A 22,550-nucleotide genomic window follows, 5' to 3' on the forward strand; every position below is an offset into this window, starting at 1 on the left:
GAATCAAATTTTGAATCCAAACTCCAGTGTAACAAAATTGTACAGTAATGCCTACTAGAAAACCATGCTATTACAATCCAGCAGAAAGAAGGTTACAGAAGTTTTAAATGAGGAAGTACCACAAAAAAAAATATTTCCTACGGGAATTGAAAGCAAGGACGTGGGTTTATACGAGGTAAAGGGCAATCCAACCGCCTAAAGATGACAGGGAAAAATACAAAGGAAAGCAAAGTTAAAAAGCTATAAGTTAAGTTAACTTCCAAAAGTCCTAGTGCTACACACAGGAAAACACAGCATGCTACAAAGCTGACCATCATCTTAAATGTTTGTTCATCAAGAGTTTTCACCTGCATGGAGATAATTTTTTTCATGGATTGTCCCCCAGTCTATGGCATTTTTAATGGAAGTAAGTGAATAAGGAAAAATCTGCCTTACAGCAACTTTAGCAAACATACCTATTCCAAAAAGCAAAAAGCAACAATCACCTATCTGTAAAGCCTCAAGACTCTGCCTTAGAGAACATTTCCCTGCAGGATGAGTGCAGATTTACCTTCCAGGAGAACATGAAAACGAGGGAGATAGATGTGGGCTTGCTTGTTGCAGATATAACAACGCTTCCTAATTCTAACTTCCCTGAATGTACTAAGTGACCTCTGACCTCACCACAAACTCTAAAAAATGATTTTCCTCTTCTTTACATTAATTGTTGATTTTCCTCAACAATTAATGTCTCCAAATAAAAATTTGGCAGAAGTAAGAAACATGTTCTGTGTAATTTCCATTCTGAATAAAATTTAGGGAAAAGAAAAGCTAATCCAAAGCTACACTATACTGAAGACTAAGAATGTGTTTTCAGTTAATACAGAACCGCCAGAGCTATTGAGAGTTTCTTATAGTTAGATAAACTGGCCAGACAGTTCCCAATGCATCTGTGTCTTAAGAGGAGGGAAGTAGCTGCCACATGCTTAACTCATCAGTATCTATAAAGATGCCGTATGTAATTACTTAACACGATCTTCCTGCTTTAGTGCCCTTCCTCACACGAAGCAGTGGCAACTGTATATTTAAAACACAGACTGTATATATAAAACTGTATATATAAAACTGTATATTTAAAACAACTGTATATTTAAAACCTTTCAATGTGTTGATGAACCACTTTCAAACAGAACCCTTTCAAGGTCTGCAAAGTCACTCCTGACAGTCACGACTGAGGACAGCGTTTGCAGAAGTGCATGCAGAGTTCTAACACTCTTACCTTTAACGTTTTATAGTAAATGGCCCTGTTGATTTCCAGTGGAAATAAATTTTGCTCTTCTCCTGAGCAAGCCCAATTCACATAGCGCAGCCAGTTCCCCTTCTCTGGGTCGGTGGCATCGACGCACATCCATCCCAAATTTGGGTAGTAGACCTTGTGGGGGGGGGAAACACATTTTGTTAAAATAAAATATCGTTTAAAGGTTTCCATTTTCAACTTCTGAGACAGTTCTTGTTCATTATATGCAAATACTCTATAAAGCATTTCACGGAAACAAAATAAATAAGCCACAGAAAAAAGGAAGATAAAGATGAAAACTGAGATCCAAAATTGTATAAGCCTCATTAGTTATTTTTCTATTTGGGTGCCATCTTTTTCTCCTAAACTTCAAGTGCTATAAGTAACCGTGCTTGATGATCTCCAAATGCTTCGCAAACACGTACACCAAGACAAGTGACAGCTCTACTCGCTACAGGGTAACAGAGGAAGAGTCAGCCTGCAGCAGGGCTTCACAGCACCCGGACGCCCCGAGCTTTCTGGGCTGTTCCGCAAGTCGAGTGTGGAGGCCCAGTCCTGCTGGGGTTCACAGCTCAGCAGGTGCCTTTACTGCAGGGCTGACAGAAACTTCAGCAAGTGAACATGCAGTGTGAACCTCCATGTGGGCGACAGGGTACGATGCGTTTGCAGACTCCGCTGACCTTACAACCTTCTCTATGCAGAGCAGGAAATATCGGTGTCCTTCCAAAACAAGACCAAAAACCCAACCCCTCTTTGAGGAGTCAGATCAACTCTACTCTTGCAAGAAGCTTCCCCTGATCATCCTCTCTCAGTCAATTCCTCTTCCCAGATGCTTCCAGCATTCATTCCTTCATCTTAAAGACAATCTACTGAGCAGCTATTTTTAACTTTCTTTGTATATACATACATACATTTATCTAGGTTTTACTTCCCCAAAATTAGACTGCAAAACACTTGATTAGACACTGAAATAGAACTGCAGAATCAATTGGTGTCAGTCCTGTCAAAAACAAAGCAAAAGGAATGAGTCTTTTACTTTCACTTGTGGAAGAAAGGAGAGAATCTTGATGCTTCTGTTTCTTCCCTACACAGACACAGCCAAGACTCCCACCACTGATTTCTTCTTTTCTCTCCCATCCACATTAAACACTGTTGTTTGCTGCAGCTTTCCTGCAGGAACAAAGCCCCCACTCTCGGCTCCTCTGGGCATGCCTGTGTCTCCCAGCCTGTGACTGCCAGGGCAGTGCCCACCTTCCTAGCCACGAACAACACTTTCTTCCTGTTGTGAGTTAGATATCTGACATAACGCTACATGCTTTCCGTATTATCTCATTTAACCTTATGCATCAGGTTCATTATTATCCCTTTTTGTCACGTGGAAATTAAGGATCAAAGATTAAATACCTTTCCCAAAGTCACTCACTTAATCAGTAGTAAAGATGGGCTTAATCCCAGCTCGGCTTGACCTCTACTTATCAGTGCCTTCCTTGACCACCCTAGCTAAAGCTGCGAATCCTTTGCTTCCCATCAGTGCCTCCAGTCATTTCCCCGACTTATTTTTCTTCATGGTACTTGTGCTCTTTTAAAGTGTGGGATCATCTACTTACTTACTTATTTAGTGACTGTCTCCCCACACCACAGTATTAGCTCCATGAGAAGACGTTTCAGTCTTTTCATTCACTGCAGTACCTCCAAGACCCTGACCAGTGCCTGGCAGAGAGTAGGCTCTCAATAAATAACTATGAAATAAATGAAATGATATACGAATGTACAACTGTCATCATTTAATGAGCACCTACTATGTGACAGGTGCCATGCTAGAAAGTGCTTTGCGGTTACTCTATTTAGTCACCACGAAGTGTCAATATTTTCACTATCCCGTAAGTACCCACAGTGAGTTTATTCAAAAACTGGTTGTTTGCTAAAACACCCATCTGCACCATTCTGAAAAGAGCTTCTCCATGTCACACTTGACTCCTTTTCAAACTCAGTCACACTCACCCTCCGCTTGTGCACATGCGAGCATGCGCAGACACGCTCCTCTCCCTTCAAAACAAAGAGAAAGTGCAGCCCCACATGATATGTTAGGAAGAGACAGAATCACAACACAAAATTTAAACTTTACACACCAAAATAACTTAAGCTACTTTACATTAAAATGTTTAAGAGGGCTTCCCTGGTGGCGCAGTGGTTGAGAATCTGCCTGCCAATGCAGGGGACACGGGTTCGAGCCCTGGTCTGGGAAGATCCCACATGCCGCGGAGCAACTAGGCCCGTGAGCCACAATTACTGAGACTGCACGTCTGGAGCCTGTGCTCCACAACAAGAGAGGCCGCGATAATGAGAGGCCCGCGCACCGCGATGAAGAGTGGCCCCCGCTTGCCACAACTAGAGAAAGCCCTCGCACAGAAACGAAGACCCAACACAGCCATAAATAAAATAAAATAGTAAAATGTTTAAGAGATATTTTTGCCGTTTGCCAGCATGATAAAATAAGGAAAATGGAGTAGTCAGTTGGTCTTTGAACAGTGTCAGTCCATATTAGTTACTATTTATTAACTTAGGAATAAAAAGTCTTGTTTGGATTTATCACCATAGACAGCAGAGTCCCACTCACTCCCCACACATATCCTGACACAGCTACAGACAAATGCAGAGATGGTGCTGGAAAATCCCACACAGTTAAAGGCAGCTGGAGAGAGGCATCGAGAGTCTATAGGCCAACTGGAGAATAATAATAAGGCTGTGCCGAAACTTCCTGGCTCCCAGGTCAATGAAGACCTTTGCAAAGAGCAAGGTGTTCCACTTGAGTGAAGTATTTATGTACAGCTTGTTTTGTTACAAAAGAGACTAAGGCATCTACTAAGTCATGCTTAAACTAAAATACTTAGTTTTATATAAAAAGATGAACAATTCCATTTCTTTACAATATGCAAACAAGTAATTCACAAAGGAATACACATGGCCAAAACCTCGCAGAAAAAAAATTAAATTTACCTAATAATCAAAAATAACTCCAAATTAAGTAATTTTTTTACCTGTCAAACTGGTAAAAATTGTTTTTTAAAGGGAAAAAAAAACCGAAACAGGATTAGAAAGCAGACATTCCCCCAAAACGCTAATCAGAGAATAAACTGGTTTAATTTTTTCTGGATGGAATTAAGCAATATTGACCAAAGAACTTTAAAATGTACACACACTTTAACCAGTATATACACTTGTAGGAATTTATTCTCATGAGATAACTGGGCAATCATACCATGATGTATGTACGAAGATGTCCACAGCAGCGTGGTTTACTACAGACTGTTTCTAATTCATTGCTAAATGGAGACCACCACAGATTAGCTCAGTATGACAATCCAGGCATATAGTGGAATACTAAGCAGACCTTAAAAAATACTGTTGTATGAATGACTGACTCACGTGGAAACCTGTATTTTCTGTTATCTTTGTAATCCTTAAGAATTTTTTCAGTAAATACACATTATCTCTATAATTAGGAGAAAACAAAGATAACCAGAAGTTGTAGAAATATACTTATCAGTATAAAAGTCATAATATACTGATGATTGAATAAAGCCATTTATATAAAGTATGGCTTAGATGATACCATTTTTGTTTTAGACATTAATATATGAAGAGAAAAATAATCTGAAACTTAAATACGTGACTATGTTAATAACAGTTTTCTCGGAGAAGTGGGATTATTCATAATTTTTATTTTCTTCTGCTTATCTGAACTTTCTACCTTTCCTCCACCGATTTAGTATAATCTCTAAGTAAAAAAGGGGAAGTGGGTGGGGAGAATGAATGAAAACCCAAGTGTGAAGGAAGGCAGCCAAGATCTGCTGAGTGCTAGGCTCACACCCCCCATCCTCTTCCCATCATCACACATACACAGTTTTTTAAAAATATGTAGCTTTCTCACTTTTATTGAGAGTCAAACCTTGTAATTAGGAACTGGGATGAAAATGTGTTTTCATATAATTCCTACCAACCGAAGTTGGTCAAACTTTGGTTTCCAATCAGAATTAACTTCAGTGACTGACACACAGAACCTATCTTTTAAAATGTGACAGAATTTTGCTTAATGTAAGTACAAATTACTAGACTGCACATGTACCATACCACCATGAGGCTCAGGCAGTGGAAAGACAGGGAGAATTAGAATCCCTTCCTTTCGGGCAAAGACAATGCAAAGGCAGGTAAAACTCCCAGCCCAGCTCAAACTCAACTATGATACATAACAAGTCTATTTCCAAATCTTGATAATGACTAAGAAATACTCAGCTGACTTGATCCCAAGGAGAAATACTTCCATATAATCAATAATTTTTCCTCTGTAAACAGTCCCTTTTAACAAAGCAAGGGTACCTGATTATGTACTATTATAAAATAATTTTTACAAGTTAACTTTGAAATGGAAATTCCCTATTTGGAGAGAAAGAATTGAAGGAAGGGAAGCACCTGTATGCCAAGCACTGGGCTAGATGCTCTACGTGTTATTTTATTTAACCTTTACAAGAACCCTATGAAATATTATTAAGTCCCTTTTATACATGAGGGCACTAGGGAAAGATGATAACTTTACTAGAACTCTGAAGTCACTGAGAGTCAGAGCCCGGATTCAAACCTGGTTCCCTCATTTACTGCTCCATTTCTACTTTTTTCTCTTTCCAACCCCCTCCTCCCATCCTTAACCTCCCCTAGGTCATCCAGGCCTAACCTCCTTTCTGCCCCTACCACTAAACAAAGACTAGGTATTAACTCATTGTCAAACAGAATGTAACTTTCACACCACCCAATTTCAATTCAATTTAATCCAATCATTTCAAAAGCCCTAAAAATAATCTAAATTCACATTTTAGCACACACTCCAATTTAAAAGCACATTCAAAACTATATCCTCATGACAGATAGAGAAAGGTCTGTAAAGAACCAAACTGTTAAACATAGTTATTATTACCTCATGGGTTGGGGGTAAGGGTTTTAACTGAGAGCCTACCTTATCATTTACTTGTTATAATATACATGTATTAATTCAAACTTGCAAATTTAAAAAAAATCCTCATTCAATTAACATGAATGTATCATCATTCCAACCCTCAACTGTTTGCCTGAGGTCCTTACCCACGCTCAACCTGCAGTAACCAACCTTCTTCGACAGAAATCACTCCCAGGAATTAAGGGAGGGCAGTGAAGACACCTCCTCACACTGAGGTAAGTCGTTTACTCATCCAAACCAGTCCCGTCACAGTTCGAGTCTACAGAAATAAAGCCTTCCGTTGGCTGTTCTCTGGACTTGCCCCTCCACCTGTATGTAGCCTAGAGCTCTTAACACACTGTTGATGGACACAGAACCTCTCCTGGAGGTCCGAGCTCCATTCCAGTGGCTCTGGTTTGTCATATTGTCTGAGGTCCCTTTTCATCTCTCTTCTCTGGGGATCTAGCTTGTTGAATTTCCAACATTACGATCATTTTCCACTTTCCCTGTCTGTCCCTGGAAGACAGACGACATCTAATTATATTTCCATGTGTTTAGACTGACAAAAGGAGTAAAGGGGAGACAGGAGGTTCACATCTCCACTAGCCCAACTTGCATGGCATTTACCTCCAATGCACTTCCATAAGTAAATAATAACTCAGTGTGCATTCAGAAGTGAATTCCAGGACTTCCCCCCACATAGCACTCTAACTTCTTGGTTCAAATTACAGCCCATACTCTAACATTAGAAGAGAATGAAATTCTAAGCAAAAAATAAAGATCAGTAATCTTTAAATATGCAACCATTTTTAAAAAAAGTGTCTTTATCCTCTACATGATCATTCAAGAGTTTCTCTTTGATGTTCAGGTTCAACTAATATTTACTTAGCCAGAGTCATCCATAGCAAGTATTTTCATATGTATGATCTCATTTGTAGCCAAACAAATCTATGAAGAGCTTGTTATCCTCATTTAAAAGTAAGGATAAAGGAAAAAAAAAAGGATAACCTGCTTTTGGAATAAGAGCATTTCAAGGAAAACATTTAATAAAAATTATGTCTTTATAAGTTATAAAGAATTGTATTAACACTGCTACCTAGAAAACACTACACCTTCTTGGTCTGTTCACATGCCATTTGTTTTTGAGTTCCAGAATTAGACACCCAGAGGGCTTGTTAAGGACCATAAGACACCACCCTACAGAAGTAACTTTCCAAGAGCTATAGACAAAAATGGATCTTTGGTATCAACCACTTCACTCTTCAGATTGCTTTAGAAAACCAGGGCTTCTTTTAAGAGCTATTCAAAGGCATCACTGTATCTGAAATATTCTGAAGATTCTAGAATAAGGGAAATAAAAAATCTAATAGGTGGTAGCACATTTTACTACAATAAGCCAACCTATAGGTGATTCTAAAATACAAATTTAAAAACTAAACAGCTGGGCCTCTCAAGCCTGCAAAGCCCAGTCCCAGAGCCATCATTACCAAAACCCCACACTGCCTGACCCCTGACCCTCATTTGAAACTACTGTAAGTTTCATACCTACGACCACACAAATATTTCTGGAAACCCGCACAACAACAGATGCTCAATAAATGTTGCCAGGTTCAAAGTAGGCCCCCAATCAACCTCCACAGGATGAATGAAATATAACTCATTCTTAAATTAGAAATTCTAACTCTGGATCATGGATGTTTAAAAATTCCATATAACCCTAGAAATCACATAAAAAATTTTGTGTATATATGTGCATTTGTATATTTTCTGGGGAGATTTTCAAAAGGGTCCACAACACAAAAAAGAGTAAGAATCTCTAGGCTCTGTTGGTGGGAAGAGCACTGAATAGGCAACCGAGCAACCTGGGCTCTAGACCTAACTCCAAAACCGACAGTTTCAGACATCCAGCAGGCCACCTGCACTCATCTCAGATTTCTCATCTGTGGAAAGATTTAGGGTGTTTCTAGTATTCTTTTATTCCACAAACAAAAATCCCCATGGGGTATTGTCAGTAGTCTACACAATACCACAAATGTTATATGGCAAGCTCAGTGCTCCAGAATTGAGGACAGTGCCCAGCACATGGTAAGAGCTTATTAACAAAGAGGGGTTAAATAAGTAAATAAATAAACTCTCAAAGAGAATTTTTTTCTTGCACCATACCAAGCTGCCAATCTAAGTACAAGTTAACTTATTCAAAAAGATCGCTTAATTCTCTGCACTTCAACGTCCTCACCCTCCTGAAGTTCCTGAGAGAATATGATTGGTATAGCAGTTTCTATGACAACGAAATCTATGGCTAGCCCACTTTTAAGTACCAAGTTCCAAATCTTTGCACTCCTATTAACCACACAGCTTCACAGTAAACCTAAGACCCCAGACATCACCACACTCACTCCCACTGCTTCTCTTTCTCACACACAGAGACCAGGGCTCAGCAAACTTTCTGCAAAGGGCCAGAAAATATTTTCAGTTTTATAAGCCATACGGTCTCTGTCACAACTGCTCAACTTGACCACTGTAGGGCAAAAGCAGCCACAGGTAATATGTAAACAAATGAATGTTCTGTGTTCCAACAAAACTTTATTAATGAACTGAAGTTTAAATTTCATATAATTTTCATATGTCACAAAACATTTGATCTCTGTTTAAAACTACTTAAAAACGTAAAATCCATTCTTAGCTCTCGGACTGTAAAAAAACAGGTGGCAGGTTGGATTTCCCTAGTGATCTAGGTCTTTTGCTAGGATACTGTGCATGGTTTAGAGGTTGGAAAGAAGCAGTAAGAGCTGAGTGGTACTTTCTGAAAAAAGGTTCTGTAGAATCAGCTGGTTGACTTCTCTAGTCTCATATCTTCTTGCCTCCATTTTTAAATTAGAAATAATCTGAAATTAGAAGAACTGAGATAGCAAAGCTTATGAAATGTACTTGTTAATATCTGATTGTAACAGCGCTGAATGATAAAAAGTTTGTTTTCCCTTCTGAAAAAAATTACATTAAAGTCTTCTCATTATAGAAAAATAATTTCTCTATCAATTTTAGTTGAAATGCAATTCTACTTCTTCCCTCCATCCACCTGACTCAAAATTTGTTGTCTAAATGAATAACATGCAAATGGAAGCAGTGAACTATCAATTTTCATCTATAAGAATGGGGGGAAGAAACTATTAAAAACATTAACAGTACTGGTTTTAAAGAGCTAGGAAGGGACTTCCCCGGTAGTCCAGTGGTTAGGACTCCACGCTTCCACTGCAGGGGGCACAGGTTCAATCCCTGGCTGGAGAACTAAAATCCCACATGCCACCTGGCACGGCCAAAAAACAAAAAATAACTAGGAAGGAATATTTACTCTTGGTAGCTATGTAAATTAGCACAATCCTTTTGGAGGTCTGTTACGAAAATTTACCAAAAATTAAAATGTACATAACTTTTGACTTAACAATTATACTTCTAGGAATTTATCTTAAGAAGATAACCAGACAAGTGAACAAAAAAATGTATATACAGTGAGTTTCATACTTCGAAGAATTGGGGTTTTTTAAAAATTTTATTGAAGTATAGTTGATTTACAATGCTGTGTTAATTTCTGCTGTACAGCAAAGTGATTCAGTTATACATATCTATGTATTCTTTTTCATATTCTTTTCTCTTATGGTTTATCACAGTATATTGAATATAGTTCCCTGTGCTTTACAGTAGGACCTTGTTGTTTATCCATCCTATACTAGCATCTGCTAATCCCAAACTCCCAATCCTTCCCTCCCGAAGAATTGTTAATATCATGAAAAGATTAAAACTACTTAAATGTCCACTGGTTAAACAGTGGAAGGATACAATGGAACTCTAGGTACCATATAAGAAATAATGATGTAGATAAGCATTTGACATGGACACATCCATAACATATTAAGAGAAAAAAGCATGTTACAAAATTGCATACATATACTGTTTGATCTCAACTGTATGAAATGTCTATATATGGTGTTTGTATAGGTACCAGTGTGTGTGAGAGAAAAAAAAACAGAGAGGACAGAGAAGCAGAACTAAAAGAATGCACACCATAATGTTCACTGGTGATTTTTACTTTCTTGTTTATAGTTTTCTGTATTGTTTATATTATTTTGCAGTTGAGCATGTATTACCTTTATAATTTAAAAAGGACTTATTAGAAGGTACAACACCAAGAGTGGACCGTAATATAAACCATGGACTCTGGATGATAATGGTGTGTCAATTGTAACAAATGTCCCACTCTGGTAGAAATGTGGATAGTGAGGAAGTTGTGTGTGTAGGGCTCGTGGGGGAGATTTCAAAACTCTTTGTACTTTCTGCTCAATTTTCCTATGAACCTTAAACTCTCTAAAAAATACAGACTAATTAAAAAAAAAAAAAAGACTTATTAAAAACATGCAAACAATTCAAAAGTTCTGTTCATCAGAAGCAATTTTAGCCCCACGGAAGTGAATGTGAAAGGCTTTTACCAGAAGTGACTTTAGAATACTGCACATTGCTCAGTGTGTGTGTGCCCGTTTTTGTTTTTGTTTTTTTTGGGGGGGGGGGGTAGTTGAGAGAAGTATTACATGAAGTCCAGCCTTTAGCCTGCCAGCAATTCCCCACCAGGAACTGATCAAAGAGTGCTCTCCTCTTTCCAGAACCTGACTGTTTTGTGCATTCACCCTGAGGATACTCTACTGTTTCTCTCCTGTTATTTCTGATTTAATAGAACGCTTTCAGTGAAAACTTAGAGGACTTAAGACTGCGTTAGATAATAAAGGGCTCAAGAAAAGCAATTTAACACTTTCTCTCAGATTAGCTTTAAAATGGAGTTCTAGCTGAGGCAAAAGACCAGGCTGCTAAAAGATAAACTGGCCTTAAGGGGCTTTAATGGGAAGAACAAATGCCAAGATGAGATTTTAATGATAAGCAGTTTCTGTTACATTAATTGGGGGCATTCTGTTGCAACTCTGAAGATAAGACCAAGGTTGGAATAAGTTAATGGGGAAACACTAAATTTTACCTGGATTTTTATTTTCTTCTTTATAAGAAATATGTACATTATAATTTACGCTTCCTATACTTTGCCAAATACATACCTCCACATGTGTATGTCATATATATCTACTTTTATTTTAACATAGCAAAAGGCTTAAAGGTTTCTGTATGGAATATATACCTCAGAGTTGAAACTATGTGAATGACAGCCAGATTTTTTTTTTTAATTGCAGGGAGAAAAAGCCAGCCTTGACAAGAACTAAATGTTTAAACCTGACTAACAAGAATTGGCAATGTCATAAGGATTCCCAAACTGTGGCAGTACATAAGTAGAAGCATCTTAAATTAACAGTGGGATGTTAACAAGTTTATAGGAAAAATCGAATCTCTAATACATCATGGCTCCAAATTATAATTTTCACCAAGCTACTATGAATTCATACTCTGTATGAATTTCAATACAAATGAAGCTTAATTTACAAAAGGCACTGTTAATAATTTATACAATATGCCCAACAATATCAAATTGTTATGTCGAGTAAAACAGGTACCATAAACTTAGGTTTACTATTAATGACATTTGTTCAACCTTAGATACACACAGAACTAGAGTAAGCATTTCCTGGTTCCCTGAAATTATCCTAACTAGGATTAACGCTAACCTGGTAGAGCATATTTGTTGGTTTCACTTGGGAAACTTCGAAAGTTAAAAATGCCATTTATTTTGGAACATAATTTTGTGGTCAAGACAATTTTAAGTGTTCAGGCATTATCTTGAGTAATTTTTTTTTGGCTGGGCAGTTTTTCTACAAATACAGCACTCTTTTCACTCAAAAGTTGTGAAATAACACAAAGTAATCACTCCCTTGGTAAATGGTCATTTCCTAAGTCCCCTTGGGTTAACTGTCACTATATTTATTATAAGGGATTCAAAGAAACTCTCAAAATTACTTAGAGAAACCGTCAGAATTTTCAAGGCAAGAAACATTGTTCATAGCACTGAGAAAAATAATAGCAACATACCTCCAACGGACAAATGCCACAGAACGTCTTGATGGAAAGTGTCCAGACATTTCCTACGCGTATTTTATTTTTAGACTTTCATATGTTTACATATGAAACAGATGTGATTCAATCTAAGACAATCTGAAAGAAATGCTTTTCCTTACCATCAAAAAATTTCACTTGCTTTAAAAAGGAGTCACACCACTGAGTTCTACAAGAACATGGGGAGCTTCCCGAGGGCACCTGATCTGAATTAAATTCAACAGAAATGCTGAATTCACATGCAACTCTCCAGGAAACAATAACAAGATATTTTATCTTTACAGCTTTCTTAATGAGATTATTTTTTATTCTCCCCACTTTTTAAATTGAGGGTTTTAGGGCCCAGAGGTTAAGTGCCCTGCCCAAAGTTATAAACGCGGGATGTGAACCCAGGCAAGGCAATGAAACATTTTTAACTGCCTCCTTGCCAGGCAGGAGACGTGGGTTCTGGTTCTGCACTGACAACACTCTCAACACGTGGGCCCCACAAGGAGCAGTTGCCCTCTCTGCTCTGGATGGCTTCCCTGAGTACGGAGTGTGCAAACGCTCCCTCTCTTCTAGGACTGTTGTGAGAACGTGAAATGAACAGAATGAAAGCCTTCCTAAAAGTCCAAAGCACTATATAAATATACCGTGTGCTAAATATGTCCAACTCTGAATGTTCCAGCAACACAGAGATTAGTTTCTAAAATACGGAGAAGACCCTAACAACGCTTTATTTGCGGCCACCTTGGAGTGTCTTTTATGGTATCTGTCTGCAAGCCTGTAAAGTGGCAGACCAAAGTCCTGGCTGCAAAGTCCTGAACAAGGCAAATAAAGAGTCGATTTGACATTTATTGTTGAGGACAGCCAAGCACTTTCAAAATACAAATGTAAAATCAGTCTGTATCTAAGGAAACACATTTTCTAACAAAAATATTCTTGATTTTAAAGAACATATTAAGATGATTATTTTAATTTCAGAACGTCAAATCCTAATAGAATGATATCTTAAAAAATGTACAGAACTCTGATAAAAAAAGGACCAGAATTATTTCTTACCTCCCACATGTATACATTATTCTTAACCTGAGATCTTTTTTTCTTATCACCAACAAATGGCCCAAACTTTTTGCCTTTTAAAATTGGCTTAGTGGCCCAGACACCTAGAAAATAAAACCAATATTTTCATAATATATTGTGGTTATTTTAAAGACTAAAGCATTAAAAGCAATTCAGTTTCACAAAATACTTAAAAGACTTGACAGCCTAAAAGCAAGAGTATGTTAAATTGATCGAGATCACGCAAAATCAAATTAAATCAAGTATTCAATGGGGATATTTATTTTTCTTCTTTATATTCTCCTGCATTTTCCTAATAGCCTGCAAAGAACCTATACTGTTTTATAAGTAGGAGAGATTATTTTATATTTGCTTGTTTTTAATTTTTACATGTAAAATTACCCAGACAGCACAATCACAAACACTTGGAGAATAGCAAAACCACAACAATTAAAAGAGAAAAAAATATTGGAATGTAGTAAAACTGCAAATAAATTTTAAGTTCTTCTTTCTACTTTTCTACAGATTTCAAGTTGTCCCCAATGAACATAAGTTGCTTTTATAAAGGGTTAGAAACATAGTTTCGAATATTTTTCAAGTTTGTTTGCTTAAAGTGGAAAATGCTCTCCTCTCTCTGTTTCCTGAAAACTTGAACAACTCACTTTTCAGAGTTTCACGCAACTAAGATTTATGCTGCTTTGTGGTATTCTCAGGGGTACTTCTATTTTCTCCAACTGACCATAAGGCAAACAAACGAGATGCAGAAGCAGTGGGTAAAATGGCAGGAGATGCCCTGGAACCAAGGGAACCAGCGCCAGGGTGACTCTTCCTGTGAACAGGTTCCGTCACCTTCTGGCCTCAGGTACCTCACCTACAGACGGAGGCTGTGGTCTCAGCCAGTCCTGCCCAGCTACGATGAACCAATTCCACTGCCTATAAGTCTGCTATGAATCCCATTTGTTATCCCAGCTAATAATTAATTAGTGGAGATATAAAATCAACTACTTTCATGAATAATACAATATAAATGCTCAAATTACTCACTGAATAATTTTCAATGAGAATTAGGAAAAGCATTTATTAAAAATTTATTCACACACATACACACATAAACTGGAATATCAGAAGTACATTTTTAAAAACAGGAAATAGGACAAAAACATGATATATTCCAAGACTGTACTTTGACTAATTTTTATAACTTATTTCCTTAGCCTTCTGTCTAAAGATTAGGACACAAAAATAAGACTAAATACAAAAAAGCTTGGCTGTATTCAACAAAAAATTCCAGCCAGAAGCACTGGAATACACTCCTGTCACCATTCACTAAAATATCTACTGAGCGTCAGGTACTGGAGACATAAGCTAGATAAGAAATGAAGGCACTCACAATCAGTGAAAGGGACAGATGTGAAAACAAATACAAAATAATGAAATAAATATAATAGCATAATCACACTCAAATCACAGTGAAATCAGAGGAGGGAGCAATACATTCTATGGGAAGAAGAGCCCCGGGGAGACACGGAGGAAGGGGGCTGCTCAGGCTGAATCACGAAGGATGGTGGATGGGTGAATGTGTGTTTCTGGTTTAATTTTATAATCTATGTCCACCCTGGATTCTTAACTGGAAAACATAATCTTCTGAGTCAGAGTATAGACGTGTTGCTTTTAGAGTGAGCTCCCTACCTGAGAAGCCCCAGAGGAAGCCTCGCCACAGCCCGCCCTCCCTTCCCTCTCCTTCTCTGACCCCAGTGCTCACCAACCCGAGTCTTGTCAACAGCAGATGGGAAAAGCCTCACTTCCTCTGGAAGGCCTCGAAGCACATGTTCGGGTACCTCGGCCAGGGTCTCGGCGGCTGCCACAGGCTCAGCGTTCTGCAAGTTAAGAAGCAGAAGGATAATAGCAAAAGGAAGAACACCCAGTTCCGTTTTGATTTTTTTCTGGCCCAATAAGCAAATAAGCAAAAATGTAACTGAAACCCGAAGCTGGCGAGCCAGACTAAGATGATGATGTCAAGCGTTTCAGGAGTTGCTTTGATGCTTGTCTGTGAGTCTCCAAAGGAAACCACTGTAACCTTCAAGCATGTCTGTGTTAATCTATTTTGTTCCAGCCACCTGTGGCCATTTTAAAAACATGTAAACCTCTGGCACCATATTGTTTTAAGCTCCCACAGAATCTTGCACCAAAATACAGCTCAAGCTTACTTTTAAGTCATAGGCTACCCTCAGCATTTAAGGACATTAAAAAAATAAAAACCAGCACTCCCTACTTAAATGAACACTGTTGGCACATGCTGTAAAGGTCATGCCAGCCAATCGGACCCCCCCATCCCATCCATGCTTTCATCCCTCCAGCAACAACCCCTTGACAGGCTTGAGGATTCCCAGCAAGAACACTACAATTTATTCTGGGCCCTGCATGGAAGTGAGACCTTTCCAGGAAACAGTCCTATACGACTGTATACCAAGTAACTAAATAGCAAAGTCCCCACAATATCATAAAGTCTCTAAGAAATAGAGAATTTAGAAATTACTAAGTATATGCCAAAATGCTTAAGAAATAAGATTACTATTAGATATATGTATGTAAGGTAACGGAAAGGGGAGATTTGAGCCAACTCATAGAACATGACTGTTAGTCTAAAAATAACTTTCAAATCAAAGGAAAATCAAGTGGCTATTAACTGGCACCACATATACCCTGAAGAACTGATGTGCAGATCATGACCCCGCCAAGAATGATGGGGTTTGTAGTCTGAATGTTTTTTATTTCAGTGCAAAGGGAAACATTTCTCAAGGACTTTCAAAGAACCAACAGAGGCAAAAAGCAAACCCCAAGCTAAAAAGATTAATTTTCCCAGAACAACGAAGATCTTGTAGTTTTTAAGAATGTTTTGTCCCAAGAAAAGAATATCATCCAAATTTTTGTACTCCTAGCATTTCAATTTTTAAAAATACATATCAATAGGCTGCTTCGAGAGAAATAAATCCCGTGGCAACAAGCATGTCATTATGAAGGTCTACTGTGCTATTTTGAGTTGAAATGTGCAGAAGTGGGCATCGAGGGACTAGGGTTCATTCCCTGGACAGGGCAAGGGTGACGGTACATACACTCCAGAAGCACGAACACTTCCATCCTGCTTGATTTATGCCTTGGTCCTGACAGTATCACCAAGCACAAGTTCAATGCCTTCCCAGACATGGGAATATCAAAACTGCCCCAGAAAATGGTCTTATGGTATTTTTCATTAGCTAAAGAGTGAACAGATTTAGCACACAAATTTCTCACTTCTAAATACAGTGCCCTCATTTTTAAAATTCTAATGTATAAACTGGAATTCTGGAAACGTGAATAAATTTTTCCAAAGAGGGAAAAGGTATTAAATTGGTAGTTGCTACCCTAGGCTACATAATAATTATTTTTAACTTGGATAAATTACACAATATTAACAAGTACTTGCCGCAGTGATGAGTCCTATTAGCACATGGCCAGTTAGCACAGTCAGTGGGAATTTTCTTCCCCTTTCTCAGACGGGACCCAGGCGAAGATTTTAAAGGATCTGACACCACTTAACCTCCCCAGAAGCTTTGAAAAGACAGTGCGTTAGCCAACTCAAACTGATACTTCCAGGCAGTATTACAATAATATTAATGACTTAATATGTGTACCGGGAACTTCCTCGAGCCTCAGTGCAAGGCACTGTGTTAACCGTCTTGTGTGCAAGCTTACTCCAAAAAGCCCAAGAGGCAGGCACTGTCAATGCCCCCTCCCAGCTCCCTTCTCCCTCACCACACACACAGATGAGGAAACCGAGGCTTAGGGAAGTGGTCCAAGCTGCTCAAGGACAGGATTTGAGACTCCGTCTGTCTATCCCCAGAGCCCGAGCCCATAACTACTGTGGTATTCGCAGTTAAAATTCTGCTGGGTCAGGTATGAGGCCCTAATGTAAAACATGGTGACTATGGTTGACAGCATGTATTATAGAACTGAAACTTGCTAAGACAGTTGAACTTAAATGTTCTCACCAAAAAAAAGAAAAGAAAAAGATAAATATGCAAGGTGATGGGTATGTGAATTAACTAGATGGTAGGAATTCTTTCACAATGTATAGGTATATCAAACCACCACGATGTACACACACTTTAGACATCTTACAATTTTATTTGTCAATTATACCTCAATAAAGCAAAGATTTCAGAAAAGAAAAGATTCTGCTGGAATATAATCTGAGAACCTCTGCCCTAAAACCTCCAAACTTCCCCAGAAATGTCAACGGGAGATGGCGCCTAAGGCAGGATTGGTCATTCCCACAGGAAATTTGTAACTTGAGGATAAGTTGAAGATCATGGATATTAAAATTTCTGAGACACCTGTGAATATAAAGGACCTCAGCAGAAGTGCCACAGGAAAAAGAAATAAGGTAAGTTCCCATACACGTATTCACTTGCTTTCAGCAAAACCATTATTTTTAATTTGGGTTCCTTTAGTTAGTAGAGGAAAGCCTTTTTTCCTGTTTATTTCCGTATCCTTCACACTACAGAGGGACTCAGCTAAAACCGGAGGACCTCAGTCCAGACACTGGCCAGCTCCAGGGCCTTCCTCTCACCGCTCCGGCTGCTGGAATCTCCACTGCAGTGGCTGTGGCTGCAGACTGCATGGAACATCTTTAGGAAATCAGAAGGAGAAGCAGGTAGGACGGCTTGCCTGAACAGGACCACCCTCTCCCCCTTCCTTATTTTTCCTTCATAGCTCTTACCACAATTTTAAATAATTACTTGTATAATTATGTGTTTAATGCACCTCCCCCGTCAGACTGCAGGGAAGACAGACTGTGTCCATCTCACTCGATGTTGCTTTCCCAGTGCTCAGCAACAGAGTTAAAATGTTTGTTGTCACTTAAGTACTTGAATGAATAAATGACTCTTGCAAGTTAACTTAAACCTTTTTTAGAAAAAAGAAGGCTAGGAAAAAATTAAATAGCAGAGTCACCTATCTGAAAGCATTTTCTCTACGAGTGCCTGAATTTCTTGAATTTGAGGTAGGTATTTCTGGGTCAATGTAAGGATCCTGTTTTCAGAAAATGTGATATGCTCTCAATTCCAAGCAACCAGTTTACAAGTAAACCTTTGGAACAAAAGAACATTTAAAAGAAAATTTCTCTTCCCAACACACTCATAAACTGGGATCTCTTTCATATACACACACACACATCTCTTTTACATATATATATATATATATACATATATATATATATATATATATACACACATCTAATACTATATATATATATAGTATTAGATAGATAGACAGACAGATAGATAGATAGATAGATAGTATTAGATGTAATACCATACTCTAAACAGGGTCATCTTGGTGCTTACACTAAAGAATCACAATCCTGGGAATACTTCTTAGGTTGATTTTGTCTAAAAGAAACTGTAACGTCTAGTTAATTTATTAAAAGATTTCTGAGTCCCTTCTGTGGGCCAGGCAACGTTTTAAGCATCACATATGCCTTAACAATGTTATTACTCTAGTGAAGCAGACAGACAAAATCAAAGGTATACAATGCTTGGTACGTGTCGATGCTCTGAAGAGAAATCAAGCACAAGAAGGGGACACAGTGATGGGAGAAGGGCCAGGGTGCTATTTTAGACAGAGGGCTGAAGGAAGACCTCTCTAGCAGTAGGAAGGGAATCGTGTGACAATATGCAGGAAAAACAGGCCAGGAAAGGACCTTGCTGAGTTAGGAATAAGCGTGGTGTGTTCAGAGAACAGACTGGCAAAGAGACCAATGTGTCCACAGTAGAGCGGGGAACCGAAGAGCGGCCAGTGCTGTGTGTGTCGGCGGGGGGCGGGGTGGGGGGGGGGTGATGCCATTGGAGAACCGTGAACCACACAGAATGAGAGGGGTAGAAGGTAAGCAGCCGGAGGCCAGGCTGCACACTCCAGGGGGGAATCCTGGCTCTCCTCTTTCCAGAGGGGCCAACGGCCTCCCAGCACCCCATCCCTGCCGTCCCAGAATAAAGGCACATTCCCATTTCAAGAGTTCCTGACACTGACCACTGTGATAAGCACGGGGGAAGCTACGAGGACGTCTCTACTTTCCTGTCATGTAATAGAAAACCTAAGAACTCTTTAATTCCCTACTTAATGAAGCAAGTATCAGTGAACTGATCTGGATTGGTATGTATTAAATTTAACGTAGTAAGTTTAAGTTAGTAAGTTAGTTATTAACTGTTAATTGACCTCCTTAATTCCATGTCTCCAACTTCCTACCTCAAAGTTAAAGAAAGTCAATATCCCCTCTCTCCCCCAACTAACGGCCACAAGTTGTCCACCATTCAATCACTAACAAACACTTCCCGCTTGCCTGCTCCGGGCTGGCATGTGCTGGCGGTGAAGATACTACGGTTAATACAGCTGACCCAGGCCCCCTTCTCAAGAGGTTCACCAGCAGAGGAACTCTTATTCTGCTTCCTAACACAAGAAACCTTACAGCTATTTGGAATCTCCAGCTTTGACCTTGCTGCGGAGCCTCTTAAAGGTCCTTCTACGCTTTCCTGCATTACTCCTCCTCTGGCCGAGGATGACCTCCCCATGCTGGATAATGGGGAGCTCAGGGAACACGACTCTCACTCCTTCCTCTGGGCCAAGCTCTGTGCTAACAAGCACTTTCTGCACATCTCCTCGCCGAATCCTCTCCATAGTCAGAGCTAACGCTGACGGAGTATTCAGGATACTAATCAGACACTATTCCAAGCTCTTTCTACAGCACCTCATTTAATCTTTACACTATCATGCTGGCTGTGGGTTCTTTTATAACCCCATTTTACAGATGAAACTGAAACCTGCCTATACTCACAGCCAATAAGTGGCAGAGGTAGGATTCAAACCCAGACAGTCACGCTTCAGGAGCAGGAATCCCAAATACCATGCCTTAGAGTAGCCCTGTCAAGTAACTTTCCCAAATTACATAAAGTAGTGGAGCCAAGGTAAATTCCAGACAGGAGTCCACATTTTAACTACTAAACCAGTGGGGTCTCGCACTATAATCCGGTGGTGCCTGGGAAGCCCTTTCGAGGGTCCACAAGGTCAGAGCCATTTTTATAATAATACTAAGATGTTATCTGCCTTTTTCACTCTCAGATGTGTACAGGGGAGTTTTCTGGAGGCTCTGACATGTGATGATGTCATCATTCCACTGGCTAATGGAATGTGTGATTATTTAATCTTGTGGTTTAAATTTTCTGAGTCATGAATAAGGCCTGTAGTCTGACTAACATCACTGTACCAAGTTGATTCCGTGGTATTGATACTGTACTAGAGTTAAGACGTTACCATCGGGGAAGCTGAGTGCAGAGGACCATACAGGACCCTACTACTTTTGCAATTTCCTGTGAATCTAGAATTATTTCCCCCCCAAAGTTTTAAAATTTGTTTCAATTTCATGGTAAATATCCAAATACACAATCCACATAAACAAAAAGCTTGAGAATGGCTGGACTAAGGAAGACCACCCCTGACCTTCCGGTACCTCCCATCTCAGGACTGAGAGGCAGAGGACAGGACAGTGTGGTGATGCGAGGCGCGAGGGAAGAGGCTGGATCCACATATTTGTGCCACCCCGCCTCCCCCCGTGCCAAGCTTCCTGAGTACAACTGGAGGGCGTGCTCCCCTACAGGCACAAGGGTTTGTTTGGCTTTTTTAAGGTTTCATTGCCACTCACCAAAGGAGAACAAGTAAAACAGACTAGAACAAACTGAGTTAAGTGGCTTCAAAATACTAAAGGCAACAACTTATCATCAATGCCCCTGTTAGGGCTCCTGCAAGGATGGACAAGGAGAACAGAGTTCCTACCCTTTGCTTTAAGCCCCAGATGGTGGGACTGGGACCCCATCAAGGCCTGAGGACTCCTAAGGGAGCCAGTGTGTGTCGGTGCTCCAGGCCCCTGCCCTACCCAGAGGAAGCCTGTCTCCACTGTCCTACCGGGCAAGGGTCCCCATCAGGCCTGCTTCCCACGCTCTCGCCTCTCGCTGCACGCTGCACTCTGACGCACTGACGGGCTGGCCTGTTTGATGGCCTCTCCGCCAGAGGCAAAGCCGAGGTCCCAGACACACAGGGCAGGTCTGTTTCACTCGCCCTGCCCCCGGAGCCCGGCACAGGATGCGTAGCTCAGAGCAGTGGTTGCAGTGAACAGTCAAATAAACAAGTGTCTGGCAGCCAATGCCAAGAGGTCCAGGCGCAGAGACGGCTGTAAGTGGATACGGCTCGACTGGTCACGGAGTCCAGGGGAGTGGATGAGATTGGAGAGCCGAGAGCAAGAGAAGAGTGAGGACGAGCCCTCCGGACGCCACTGTCTCAGAGTAAAAGCAGCAGAGGAGGCCTAGAAGAAGACAGCCCAGAGGCAGTGAGGTATCAGAAAGGCCGGGAAAAGGTTCAAGGAAGGGAGAGAGGTCAACAGTCACACGCTGCTGGTGAGGCTTCAAAATCTGCTGCATCTGATCCCTTCCTCCAGCGCCCGCCGCCGCCATCCTTTAAAGCTGAAATAGCACAGCAATCCCCACCCATCCAACAAATGTCCAGTCTCTGTCCCACGTGCCACCACAGCGCTACCCTAGGAACCTAGGAAAGCAACAAGGAGGACATGGGGTCCTGCCCACCTGCGGCCCACAGCCTAACGTGGGAGACCGGCGGGGTGTTCCCACTGGGACCACTGAAAGAAAGGGTGTGATAAACAGAGATAAGGAGGGAACTCTGCTTTAGTTAGGGTAGCTGGGGGTGGAGCAAGTGCATCTCAGAGAATGACACAGAGACTTGGACTTGAAAGATGAGAAGGAGCCATGTGTGAAGGACTGAGCATTCCAAAGAAACATCCTGAGGAGACAAAGGGCTTGGCAAGTTCAGGAACAAAAAGAGGCCACTGTGGCCAGGTCAGAGTGAGCCAGGGAGAAAGCAGAGGCAGCTGCCACCAGACCCTGCAGAACCTTCACGACCAAGGTGCAGAGACCAGATGGCCTTTGCAGAGCAGTGGGGCACTGCAGGGTTTGGGGCAGGGGAGTGACAAGATGTGACGAAGTCTTCTGGCTTCTAGTCTATTCCATATCAACTTCTCCAAACCCTCTGCCTTCTCCATTAATCAACCTATAAAGTATCTGGTTCAAAACTCTTTTTAAAACATTCTAAATAAAATCTTGTAGTTCC

At 40.2% G+C, this 22,550-nt stretch overlaps 1 protein-coding gene across 4 annotated transcripts in view; it reads right to left on the reverse strand.

Annotated features, from left to right (window-relative positions):
* Positions 1–22,550, reverse strand: part of PRDM2 (PR/SET domain 2) — a 119,016-nt gene that overhangs the window by 73,588 nt on the left and 22,878 nt on the right. For all 4 annotated transcript variants that reach the window (XR_014241615.1, XM_082380961.1, XM_082380963.1 and 1 more), the window contains 3 exons: positions 15,106–15,220; positions 13,344–13,447; positions 1,259–1,411 (listed from right to left, as the gene is read on the reverse strand). Coding sequence is in view for 3 of the 4 variants with exons in the window: in XM_082380961.1 (XP_082237087.1) it covers positions 1,259–1,411; positions 13,344–13,447; positions 15,106–15,220 (372 nt within the window). In the remaining variant the exon portion in view is untranslated. The remainder of the gene's footprint in view (positions 1–1,258; positions 1,412–13,343; positions 13,448–15,105; positions 15,221–22,550) is intronic.

Source organism: Balaenoptera borealis, assembly GCF_965194805.1.
Source record: "Balaenoptera borealis genome assembly, chromosome: 1".
Lineage (NCBI taxonomy): Eukaryota > Metazoa > Chordata > Mammalia > Artiodactyla > Balaenopteridae > Balaenoptera > Balaenoptera borealis.